The 13,601-nt window shown below is 32.5% G+C and overlaps 1 protein-coding gene across 3 annotated transcripts; it reads left to right on the top strand.

The window, feature by feature from the left end:
• Positions 1-8,150: 8,150 nt before the first annotated feature.
• On the top strand, positions 8,151-10,996 carry LOC123205156. Of its 3 annotated transcripts, none has more exons than XR_006499803.1 (4): positions 8,151-8,816; positions 9,010-9,078; positions 9,177-9,286; positions 10,509-10,996. XR_006499803.1 is itself a non-coding variant. In XM_044622031.1 (4 exons), exons 1-4 carry the CDS (start codon positions 8,562-8,564, stop codon positions 10,527-10,529), a joined length of 459 nt encoding a protein of 152 aa, XP_044477966.1. In that variant the 5' UTR covers positions 8,151-8,561; the 3' UTR covers positions 10,530-10,996. The 3 variants fall into 3 exon arrangements, 2 of the variants coding, with proteins under 2 accessions (XP_044477966.1, XP_044477965.1); XM_044622031.1 differs by having other exon boundaries at positions 9,006-9,078; XM_044622030.1 differs by lacking the exon at positions 10,509-10,996 and having other exon boundaries at positions 9,006-9,078; positions 9,177-9,501.
• The last annotated feature ends 2,605 nt before the right edge of the window (positions 10,997-13,601 follow it).

Below are 13,601 nucleotides of genomic sequence, written 5' to 3'. Positions count from 1 at the left end.
ATATGACCTATTGTCTAATCTACGTGGATGATCTTGTTTTTACTAGTAACTATTCTAATTTTCTAGCTTATGTCATCAAGTAGCTTCAATAGGAAGCTGCTCTCAAATATCTTGATATGTTGAATTACCTTCTAAGTGTCGAAGTTAGTTGGTTGAATCATGGGATGTTGTTATCTCAAGAGAAGGAAATTAAGGATCTTCTTTGTAAAGCTAACATGAGCAATGCCAAACCTGTTTCTACTCCTTGTCCCAGAATCAAATTTGCACATAAAGACTCTAAAGCCTTTGATGATCCCACGTTGTCTAGACAAGAGGTTGATAGCTTGCAATATTTGTGCATCACAAGACCCGAAATAGCATTCTTTGTTAATCAGTGGCACAATACAGACATCAACCTAATAAAACTCATTGGTAAGGTGTCAAAGGAATCCAACAATATTTGTAAGGCACTCTCGGTCATGGCTTGTTTATTCGCAAATCAGGCAACTTTGACCTTGTTGCTTACTGTGATGTAGACTGGGGGATCGTTTAGATGATAGAAAAAATACAATGGGATTTGTAATCTACTTTAACTCTAATTTAATTTCATGGAGTTCCGGGAAGCTATGGACAGTCGCTTCGTCCTCAACAAAAGCCGAGTATAAGGTTATTGCAACAAGTGCATCAGAAATCATGTGGCTTAAATCTTTGCTTTGTGAAATTAGATTTCCTATTGAAACGACTTACGCTTTTTGGTGTGATAATTTATCTGCTACATATCTCACAATGGGTCCCATTTTTCATTCAAGGTGTAAACACTTGCAAATTGACTTCCATTTTGTGAGAGATCAAGTCCAACAAAGGCTGCTCAAGGTACGATACTTGTCTTCCATGGACCAAATTGCAGATGTTCTAACTAAATTAATGCCCAAAAAGAGATTTCTACTCTTGAAAGACAAACTAGCAGTTTTTGCCAATCCTATTAGGCTTGAGGGAAGGTGATACAAACAACTTATGCATATCTTTGACCATATACTTTCTTGTATCATATCCAGCTATATAGCACATCTTTAACCAAATATTTTTATGTATCATATCCAGCTATATACAAGTCATGTTGTATCATATTCAGCTATATACAATTCTAATCTTACTTTAATTTGTTAAGTTTGTACCTAACCTTTCTTTTACAAGTGTACTATATGTTTCCACGTTAATATAAATAATGATCAGCTTTTATAGTGCCAATATTATTCACAAGTGTGATTGTTTGCCTAATTTTTTCCACACACTCTCAAGTTTGATCAATAAGGATTATTGATACAAAGAAGAAGAAATTGTCTTCAAAACAAGTCTACGGAATTTGAGACTTTAATCAAGAAATTAAAATTCAACCTTCAAATATCAAGAAGCTTAATTTAAGTCTCATCTCATGGCACAATGACATGTTCATTACAAACACATCATCATTTCCCTCTTACAACAAATCAAAGAACACATTGAACAACAAGAATTTGGAGACATTAGAAAACTGAAAAAAGAAAAAAAGAAAACAGGACGTATAACTTTTTTAAATAATTAATAAATTTAGTAACCAGTTGGTGCTGATTTACGACCAAAGTCAATACGTTTTGGCTTTGAACTATAACCATTACCTTCTGACTTAGAACTGTAACCCTTTTCCTCATGTTTGGACTTCTCATCATATTGCTTGAAACCATAACTATTCCCTTCTGCCTTTGAATCGTAACCTTTTTCCTCAGACTTTGATTTCTCAACATATGGTTTGGTGGCATAACCATTAACGCTTCGCTTGGAATTGTAATCTTTTTCCTCGTGTTTTGAGATCTCAACGTACAAATGAGAGCCATAATTGTTACCTTTTGGCTTGGAATCATAACCCTTTTCCAAATCTTTCGATTTCTCAACGTACACTTTATAGCCATAACCATTACCTTCTGACTTAGAAGCATAACCCTTTTCCTCATGTTTTGACTTCTCAACATATAGCTTGGAACCATAACTATTACCTTCTGGCTTTAAGTCGTAATCATTTTCCTCAGACTTTGACTTCTCAACATATGGTTTGGAGCCATAACCATTAACATTTGGCATGGAATCGTAACCTTTTTCCTCATGTTTTGATTTCTCAACGTACAGTTTAGAGCCATAACCATTAGCTTCTGGCTTGGAATCATAACTCTTCTCCTCAGACTTAAACTTCTCAACGTGTTGTTTAAAGTCGTAACCATTACTTTCCGGCTTGGAATCATAACCCTTCTCTTCAAACTTGAACTTCTCAACGTGTTGTTTGAAGTCGTAACCATTATCTTCTACCTTAGAGCCATAACCCTTTATCTCAGATTTCGACTTCTCAACGTATGATTGAGAAGCGTAACCTTGAGACTTTGGTTTGTCACTCCCACGGTTGGTGCTATAAACATAATCACCAGCAGAGGCAACGATAAGCAATGAGAAAAGAAACAAAGAGGCTGTAAAAAAGATACGAGTGAGGGCCATGACCATGAAATATTGCAGGAAAGAAAGAAAAGATGTATTGGTGATGAATTGCTTAGGGAAGGGCCAGTATGGCCTTTTATAGATCACAAATGAATTAAATATACAAGTAAAAACAATACATTGCTGCACGATTTGATGAGAAAGTCTCATATCTTCGCCCATAAATTATTTGAGCCTGATTACATGAAAAAGCAAGAGGCTTAATTTAGTTGCCGTCCAGAACTCACAGGTAGCTAATTGATTATGAAGTTTCTGAATTATATATGTGAGTGTGAGGCTAAATCATTTATCCACCTTGAGGTTTTGGCTTACTTAGTCTAGGTCCTAAGTTTTGAAACAGTAGATTTTTTCCCTCTTATATTAACAAATGCTTATAGACTATAATCAATGTTTTAGACTTGAATAAGGCCTTGATTTAGTCAAACGGTCAGTTTTCCGGTTGATTGATTTGATCAGAAGGGCAACTAATAATATCAATACGATATAACTAATTTGGGATAATTTCAATTTTTTATAAACTATAATCAATGTTTTAGACTTGTACTAATCTTTCAATTAATGAAAGTGTCAGTTTACAAATCAATTGATCCAATCAAAGGGATACATTGATGATATAAGTGTAACATAATTAACAATTTAAAATATGTTATAGCCATGCTGATGTCAACTTTGATTAGGTGGATGAACCATGAATTGGTAAAATTCACTTAATTCAACTATAAGTTGATCAAGTTAAACGTTTCAAAAGAATTTTGCCTATGAGCAAAACCGATTTTATCGCCAATTCCCAATCAGACTAGATGGGGCGGTTCGTATTTTAATACAGAGACTAAAAGACCCCCTCATTTTGATAGTGTCTCAGTTTTAATGGTTCAAATTCTATCTCCATAATGTCTATTTCTCCTTTGCCAATGGTGCAATAGAGGGCATATCCTAATACTTCAAACTGCCGGATTTGGGCCTTATTCACCTAAACCGGAGGCTAAAAAAAATCTGTTTATATGTCATGGTATCTTGAAATGCTGACTCCAGAACGTGTTTGAAAGCTCTTATTTTTAAACAGTGAAACAATGTGCATCCAATTTTGATTTGAGGATTCAAATAATTATGATTTAATAATGATTAAATAATATTTAATCAGATAATAATAGATAATTCTAATATCTAATTTAGTATTTAATTTTGGTTGCATATAGCGTTGTTCCATCTATCAAGATTAACTCAGGTTTGGTCAACATTTGTGCCATGCATGATTTGTTAAAAATGAACTAACATGAATGCTTTGAACATGAATTTTTTGTTAATTCGATCAAAAAATATTAGTTGTAGATTAAAATTTTAAGTTTCACTGCATTTTCATTCCTTATCAAAAACTTATTTGATTTGAATTCAAATCTAAGTTTGGATAATTCGTATCGAATCCAATCCTAAATGGTAAAAGGATGTATGTTTAACTTACAATGTCACTTTTTTTCGTCTTGTTGTCCTGATTGTCAAATTGTTACGTTTATACATGGAGTATTTATTTAATCAATACGAATTGTATTGGTAATTGACTTGCACAGTTACTATTCTCCGGCTCTGCCCATGAATTTTTCATTCGTAAGTCTTTCATAACAAGATGTATCTTATACAATATAACAGTGTTTAATAATGAAGTTTGGTTGGATAGCTGGCCCTTTTTCCGGGGATGGAGGAACTTGAACCTTCCTGATGTCTAAAGATGACAGGTTTCCCTTTTACTACACCCAGGCAATCAGCCCTTTCTCCCCACATATGAAAAATGTTATATATATACACTTACTCTTGAGTATACTAATAGGTATATATATAATGCATCATCACGTGATTGATTGTTTTTTTATCATTAATTCAAAATCATTTAATTACATTATAACATATTATATATATACCTATTTATACAGTTAAAGTGTGTATATATAATTTTATTGTTTAACCGATTTCAAGAAATGTATATTCAAAAGGTGATTTTTCCAAAAGATTTGTGACAATGATGGAGGGATTAGGCCGGTAGGCCTAATCATGTAGTTCTTGCAATATGAACCTTTTCAAATTCAATTGAGTAAATGTATTTCAAATACAACCGAGTAAATGTAGTGGATATGATTCTACCTGCTAGTTAGTCTAGTTAAACAAATTAAGTAGATACACCTATGGACTAGACTAGAGCAATAATCTGTTAGAGTGCAGGTATAACTTACTATGGACATGTGATCAGTGAGTACATATGTTAAGATTGTGTCAATTAGGGTATATAAAAATAGTATTAAACTGAAGAAAATCTCTTCATCACCATTTAATCCTCTCGTTAATAGTGACTTTTTTCTCTTGTATTGAGTTTCCACGTAAATACTTGCATCCCAATGTCTAGTATTTGTACTTTTTGCCATTGGTTTATTCTTTGGTTTTCTCTTCACAAATCGTATCACAGTGTTTTGTAGTTTAAAAAAGAAACATTAATTGAGGTATAAAAATCACTTTGTGTTCACTTTTTTTTATATTCTTTTGCATTTATTCTAATTTAAACCTTCGTATTGGATATCAAAGTTCATATAAGATCCTTAATATTGTTAACCGCATCTTATCTTTTATAAGACTTGGATAGATAACAATTGTTGATGAGAGGAATTGATTTCATATCTTATTTTGAAAAATTTTTCTATCCAATAGGAAATGCATACCATATAACATGAGACTATAATTTTGTTTAGTTGAATATTACCTTTTATATTTATTTAATCTATCACAATCAAATCAGTTAAGACTCATGCAACCCTTTGATTAGCTTAATAACCGAGCAGTCTAGGTTTGAAAAGCTTGATAGAAAACAATGTAAATAGTCTTCCATTAATCTTGAGAACAATGTTATGTGCACCTATAAATATTGTGTCATTATATGATTGAGTATTATTTTTTTCATAAACCAAAATTAAAAAATTATTCAATTATATAATAATATATTATTTTGATACCTAACATAACTAAATACATAGTTTTATTGTAATCCTAATATGTAGGGCTAAAATAGTAATTTGATACTTCACATCTTAAGAGTTTATTATGCATCGAACCAACTGAAAACCTAAAATCTCTCACTAGCCCAATCCATGGCGGAACAACAAGAAGCAAATGAGCTTAACAGAAACAATTCAAGAGCCATAGACGATTTCATATACCAACATGTGTTTATGGGCAGCAACTATATTATATATGTAGGTCTAGATACGAGCCAAGTTGAGTCTAAACAAAGACTAACTTGAGTTAGGTTTGTATGAATTATAAGATAGTTGGAGCTTGTCACGAATTCATTGAGCTATTTGAATTTGTTGAGTTGTATTGAAGGGAGGCTTAAAGTCGATTTAATAGCTCAAAACTCACTCGTATTTGTAGTTTAGTTACTTTGTTTGAATTTAGATTTCAAGTTTTAACACTTAAAAGGATTTTGTTTTGATCATTATTAAAATAATATCGTTTTTCTCATTACAAAAATGATATTGCTTTCATAATGATTAAATTAACATCGTTTTAATAATTGTTCACTTTTAATTTGATTTGATATACGAATCAAACTTAAACCAATTCAATCTATAAAATTGGTTTTCAAATTGAACTGAGTCAAATACCTTCTTATTTGAGTTTAGCTTGATTATTAGTCGAGCCTAGAACTCTATCTTGAGCGATCCTACAAACCTGAGCCAAGCTCGGTTTCAACCCTTCCTCTTTTGGAGGCATTCAAGTTCCTTTTAATGGCAAGGAGATTATGTGTGAAGTCGTGCAGAAGTGTCGTTGTGTTGCTTGCATATTTTAATTCTTATTAAGTAAAAGAAATAGGCCATCCATGATCCTTCTTATCTATAAAAGGCGATATTGGCACTTCCTTGAGCAACTCACCAATAAATCCTTTCTCTCTTCATACAATATTTTCATAGTCATGGCTGTCAGTCAAATCTTCTTCACAACCTCTTTGCTTCTCTTCTCATTGCTCATCCTTGCCTCTGCAAGTGATTATGGTTACAGCTCAAAGCCAGAAGGTAATGACTATGGCTTCAAACCATACGTTCTAAACTCAAAACTGGAGAATAAGGGTTACACTTCTAAGCCAGAAAGCTATGGCTATGACTCAAAGCCATTTGTTCCGAAGGCCAACCCTGAGGGCAATGCCTATGGTTCCAAACCATATGCTGAAAAGTTAAAACCCGAAGAAAAGAGTTCTGGTGTCAAATCATACGCCGAAAAATCAAAGCAAGAGGATAAGGGTTATGTTTCCAAAACAAAAGATAATGGTTATGAGTCCAAACCAGACGTCGAGAAGTCAACTCCGACTGGTTTCAAGCTGGAAGATTACAGTTATGGCCGTAAAGTGGATTTTTACAAATCAAAATCGGTAGAATATCATAAAGACGATTCTTACTATAAGCCATCAGGTGCTGATTCTGGTAGGAAGTCGACTCCAACTGGTTACTAAATTTATTCATTTTAATCTCAAATGTTCCATGTTTTATGTTTCAATTCAAGTTTTAATGTTTCCAAACTTGTTATTTGTATTCTTTGATTTGTAGTAAGAAAAAATTATTATGCGTGTGTAATGAAGATGCCATTGTTTCGCCAAAGCTTCTTTTAAAGTCTTTTTACATCAAACCCAATTAGTGATCTAATTAGGGTTGAATCTAATTCAAACTGGTTTGATTTAAATCTATTATTAGATTTAAACAAGTTAAATTTAAACTGAAACTTTAACTCAACATCTTGAATTGAGATTAACTCGTTTATCATCTAGTAATATTGTTTATCTTATTAATAATGTTATTTATTTTTATAACAACTTTGTTTATCTAGTAATTACTTTATGTTGATATTGTGCATCAGTTCAAACAAACTTAAACTCGAACTCTAGCTCAAACTACGCATAATGGATTTAATTTGAGCTCAACCCAACTTTATATTTGACTCAATTAGGATTAGATCCACCACTAGATCTAAATAAACTTTAGTATGAAAATTTTAAATTTGAACACTAAAATGTAATATAACATAAATGCTAAACTTATCGTAACGAAATACATAAAAATCCCTTAGCATTAAAATAAGAGTAACACTATTTATACCTATTTTGAGTACACAAATCACCAATCACTAATGTGTATACACAATTTTATTGTTAAAATAATAATATTTTATGTATTAATAAAATTATATATATTTATTTTAAATACATCAATAGGTTCATATTTGATGCGCGTCGTCATGTGATTTAATGATTTTAAACTAAAGATAAAATAGCATTTAATTATATAACGATACACATAAACATATATCTATTTGTATATTCAAAATAGATACGTATAATATTATTCTTTATATATAAGACGGTTAAAAATCTATTCAAAATTAGATTTTTTGTTATCATCTGATTAAATAATTTTAAATTAAAGATAATATAAATAATTAAATTATTCAATTACATGATAATAAATAAATTTATTTATACTTCAAAGATCCACTCAGGTACCATTTATATATATATATATATATATATATATATATATATATATATATATATATGATATAAATGTAATATTACATGAATAAAAGTATAATAAATTTAATTACTTGACAAAAATAGAATTTTTTCACCATCAATCTCGCAGACCCAATTCTCTTCAATATCGCTCACTGCCTCCAAACCCAAACTGAACTCAGCCGTTTCCGCGCCGTCTGCAGCTCGTTCCGCTTCGCCGTCCTTCTCCCCTCTCCGAAACTTGCTCCCGTTCATTATTACTATGACCCCGGAATCTCCGACCCTCCTTTGCAGCTCATCATTGCCGAATCGACTGTCTATGCCTTGCAACCCTTTTCCCACGAGGCCCCTCCGTGGATAGTCAAAGTTGAAAAATCTAGCCAGGAGAAATCCCGGGTCCACGACCCCTTTTGTCGCTGCCATTTTGAAGAACACGTTCTTGAAATGTTGCCTCAGTCAGTGAACTTGCTGGAATATCGTGTGCAGGAAATGGGTAAAGGCTATAGAATTGACTGGGTTCTGGATGAACATCCGAGACGGTTTAGTGGGTGGAAATATATTTTGTTGCAAAAAGTTTGCTGTCTCTGCAGATAATGATGAGTTAGCAGTTATGGTTTTTCTGAATTTGGAATTGATGGTTTGGAGGAGCTGTGATAAGAAATGGGTCGACTTGGGTTTTGGTGATGTTGATGTTCAGGATATTGTTTATTATAAGAAGCAGTTTCATGTGGTGATGACAAATGGGCATATTTTAAGCGTTAATCCGAAGTCTTTGGAGGTTAGTAAAACTTTGCCTTCATTGTTGATTCGTTTTACTTAAGAAAGATTTGTAAATACATCTACTGAATTGTATTTGTTGAAAATCGCAATAGTACTGATAAAAACTTTGGAAATAAGAGAAATTTCTCTCCAGCTAAGGCTGAGAAAGTGGTTTTGACTTTTGAATTCTATTTTCTCTGTGTTTAAGCTAGACGCAGAAGAGCAAGAGTGGATTGAAGTGAAGGATTTGGAGGGTAGAGCATTGTTTCTGTTTGATGGAGGTAGCTTATTTATTGTCTAAAGATTTTCCGGCAATAAAACCAAATTGTGTTTATATGGGTGAAACTGGTTTCTTTGTGGTTACATTTGATTTCCCCAGGATGTATGCTTCAAGTTTCAACTTCAGTGACGGTAGTAATGAGTGGCCCGTATCATTTCCCGAATCTTCTGAGATTTTTGGGCCTGCACCAGCTTGCCTCTTCCCTGAATGTAAGGTTTTTTCTTTTAAAATTGTATATTGTATAGCACTAGCTGTGTTGAATTCGCAGGAGCAGACTTATGTTTATGGTTCATTCTGTATTTATTTATTGCAATGCCATATTAGATTCTTATTTGTTTGACTAGATTGAAGACTCTTTAACAAGATTATGTAAGCATTGAAAATGCAGATTTAAAAAGCATATCAAAAGTGTATGTTAGTTGGATCTGCATGAATTGTTTATGTTTATGGGTTGTTTCATGATTCTAATAGTGATACCGCATTAAATTCTGATTTGTGTAACTAGACTGAGGGCATTTTTAAAAAGATTATGTAAGCACTGGAATCCTGAGGAGTATGTATACTGACTCCCTGTATGTAAAATTTCGATGTTCAAGTACTTTTACAGAATTCATTTGTTGTTGCCTTTTCTGAATCGGATATTGATTTGCTTTGCCATGTTATTTATTGTCTCCTTTTGCTACACCATCTTTCATGATGCTCTTTTTGTCATAATCCAAGCTTTAGCCCCTTGTGGGTGCAAACTCTTGGATAATCATTCATCCAGGTTGTTCTGTAGTTAAAGTACTCTTACTCTTTGCGGGATCATCAAGCATGAGATTCAAGCAATATGATTTATGAATAGTTGAATGCTTTATGCAGTTTATCTGTGTACTCCGGTTTCAGATAATTAATTTTAGGGAATGGTTCAAAACTCCATGACCTCTCTTCTCTTGGTCATGATTCATTGTCATAGGGTTCTCTGTTTTTCAATTTCAGTCCTTGATAGTTTTTCTATTTTCATATGTCAAAAACAAATATTTATCTGTCAACTGAGTTTCCTTTTTAACAGTTGATTAATTTGTGCCTTGTGGCAGTTTCTTAAGTTTCTGAGGCTTCAATATGTTCAGCCTTTGGTGTTCATGGCAGCTTCTATGTGTATTTTTTCTCACTTCATAATATACAGCAATATTATATCTTCGTGATGCGATTACTGATTGATCCCTGGATTTTTTACTCTATCAAATCTTTACTAAATTGAATCTTTTTCATCTCGGCTACATATGAAGCATTATTTTGTTCTAAGTTTAACAGATAGATCCATTCTCATGTTTGCCTAGAAATTTGGCACTACTTTGCTGAGTCAGGTTCACCATAACGTTTTGTTCTCCTTAGTATTTTGACAAATGCTGGCATTTGAACTTTATTATTACATTTTTGGTACTTAAACAGGTGCGAAGACATTGTATCTAGGAAGTTTCTGGGATCAACCGCTTGAAGAGTGTTTCATCATCAATGTGAAGATTTGATTACCATCTTGGTCGGACCATTTTATTAGTTGGTACTACCAACTTGGTAGTTGTGTTGGTTTTATTTTGTGAGCATGTATATATGCATTATGGGTCTTAATGTCATGAAACTAGATTTGAGCTTGGTCATTTAATTCTCCTGTTATGCCTTCAGACTCCTGTATTTAAGCTTGGTCGTTTCCTCTACTTTTTGAGCTGCTAATACTGTCCTGATGAGCTTAGAGTTTTTCAAATTATTGTTCTGATGATAATTGGAGGAGTGTCGAAGCCACATTAGGACTGCAAATGAGGTGAGATGCTCTCAAACTGCACATGGCTTGGCTTATATCAAGCGGAGCTGTGCTTGTAGTTGTTTTGATTTTAAATATGAGTATAATTGATTAATATCTATGTTACGGGATTTTATTATAATTGATCGAATCAAGCTTGAGTCAGTTATTTTTATCTTAGGCTCAAGCCAAGAACTTCCTAACTCGGTGAGCACGAGCTTGAGATTTGTCTAAATATAATCAAGTCAAAGTCAAATTAAACAATACTTGGTTTAACTCGATTCGATTGCAGTGCTATACCCAATAGTTTGAACCCTAATCCAAAAATATAAATGACTATAGTTCTGTCAACGAAGCATACTTATGGTAACTAGGTATTGTTTAGTTTATTTCATTTACTCCTATAAGATTGTGGGCAAATCTCATTCGTTTATTTGGCATCACTTAATGCTAGATTTGTGTCATTTGTCTATGCAAGAGTATTATATCTATTGTACATATAAAGTATTTGTTTTTTATTTTGGCTTGAAACTTTCACTGTCATTGTGGGTGCATCAAAACTTGTCGCATTGGTGATTTTTCCTCCTCTTTGTTGATATTATTCATTAATCGACTGAGTCAAGTTTGATGTCAAACTAAGGGCCAAACGACTATTTCTCACCCAAGTTTAAATGTATTCTCAAAGTCACACCCGTGAGGTTTAAAAATTCAAAAGTCTCACTCATCCATTAAAAATCTCAGTTGAAGTTAAGGGTAACACAGTTATTTAATAAAAAACTAAAGTTTTATTATGTTTACCCCCCTTAAACTGAAAATCTCATAATTTCCCACCACCTGAAGTTTGAAAAATCAAAATCTCCCCTCAAGGGTTTGCAAATCGTCATTAGAGTCATTGCCTCTCTCTTCTGACTTAACTCTCCTTGCTGATCACTTCCCAACCATTGACGAAGCCCATCTCTTTTGACAAAAATGAAATCGTCTTTGTTGGAGAGTCTTTGTCTCGAACGAAGACGATCATCAAAGGTCTTAGACGACTATATCATCTTTGTTTGAGACCATCAATAGTCGTCTTTGTCATAGACAAAGACGAAATCAGATGAAGACTCTCCGACGAAGATGAAATCATCTTCGTCGGAAGAGATGGGCTTCGTTGGTGGTTGGAAAGTGAACGACAAGGAGAGTTAAACCATAAACGAAAGCTAACGCCACCGGAGACAACCATCTTTGGTGATGATTTGCAAAACCTAGGAGGAAAATTTTGATTTTTCAAACTTCAGGTAGGGGGAATTGTAAGATTTTCAAACTGAGAGAGGCAAACATAATAAAACTTTAGATTTTTAAAATTTTTTATTAAATAATGATTTTATCCCTAATTATAACTGAGATTTTTAATATATAAGTGAGACATTTGAATTTTCAAATCTCACAGATATGACTTCGAGATAGCACCAACTTTGCCATTTGGCACAAACTTTGCCAACATGTTGAACATATACCAGAACAACATGGCAATCTCATCTACAAAATTAAAAACACTAACAATTGTTAACATTAACATTCAATTAGTTTTAATCCTATATATTTGAGATGACAAAAATGACATAGATTTATACTTTAATTGCTAATCTCAACAACTATAGGTAGAGAATCCAACAAAAAATACAAAACTTTGAGAGCAACATACCAATTACTTTCTTCATAAAATATAAACTATAATCAAATACAAACAATGAATAAGAATTAATTGCTTATAACTTTAGTTGGAATAATTCATTGCAAACTCAATTCATTTATCTATGATGGCTCCACCAAATTCAATTGGTTTAACTTTTAATTGCTTGACAGTGGAAACTCACAATGTAAACAGAATTATACTTTAATTGCTATTGCATCTGGACAAGGTGTTTTTTAACAAGTCTCTAAACGACATATCATTTGTAAAACTAATTTAATTCAGTTAAACATGAGCATTGCTACTACAAAAAGTCAGTCATTCAATATGTCATCAATCAGTAATTAATAACTACAAAGCTTAATTAATGAATTTAATAACATAATACTGAGCTGAAACTTGTATACTTTTATGTATGCAAGTATCAAACACTTCTAATTTTTACAACAATAGGCAGAGTCCAACCAAAAATATAAAAACTTGAGAAAAACACAAAAGAAAATAAAAAATCAACAACTTCCTTATATGACAGAGAACTTGATTTAATTGCTCTTGATTTTATTGTGAATGATTTATCTATGAAAAGTTCCACTAAATTCAATTGATTTACAAAGTCAGATATGTACAAAGGACGAGTAGGTATTTGTCATTGTAATTTTAATATTTTAACCCAATATCAACAACAATAGGCAATCAAAAATACAAAACCTTGAGAGCAACAAACAAACTACTTTCCTTGAAAAAATAATCAATAATCAAATACAAATAAATAATGTATAATAAAGATTAAGTAAAACTACAAGAAGAATTAAGGGTTCACGCACTTGCAGCATTTTAAAACATGTAATAGGTCCGATATAAAATTCTCACAATCATGTATATGATTGGAGACCAAACCCATTACCATCTCATTAATGAATTACTCAATTTTACTTCTGTTATGAAATTTTTCAAGAGTTTTCGTTGAGTGAAAAAAAGTGCTTTCATTTGTTTATATACGTTCTCTGAGTAATCATGGTCACTCTAAATCTAGGCTTTTGAAAATCAATCAATCAATCAGACAAGCAGACACAGA

This window comes from Mangifera indica, unplaced genomic scaffold, assembly GCF_011075055.1.
Source record: "Mangifera indica cultivar Alphonso unplaced genomic scaffold, CATAS_Mindica_2.1 Un_0002, whole genome shotgun sequence".
Lineage (NCBI taxonomy): Eukaryota > Viridiplantae > Streptophyta > Magnoliopsida > Sapindales > Anacardiaceae > Mangifera > Mangifera indica.
The sequence above is the reverse complement of the archived record's forward strand: the minus strand, read 5'-3'. Positions and strand labels throughout refer to the sequence as shown.

Coding starts and splice junctions, on each gene's coding strand:
- LOC123205156 (XM_044622030.1), top strand. CDS start 8,562: ATGAACATCCGAGACGGTTTAGTGGGTGGAAATATATTTTGTTGCAAA. Junction 8,817..9,005: donor TTAATCCGAAGTCTTTGGAG/GTTAGTAAAACT, acceptor TCTGTGTTTAAG/CTAGACGCAGAAGAGCAAGA. Junction 9,079..9,176: donor ATTGTTTCTGTTTGATGGAG/GTAGCTTATTTA, acceptor TGATTTCCCCAG/GATGTATGCTTCAAGTTTCA.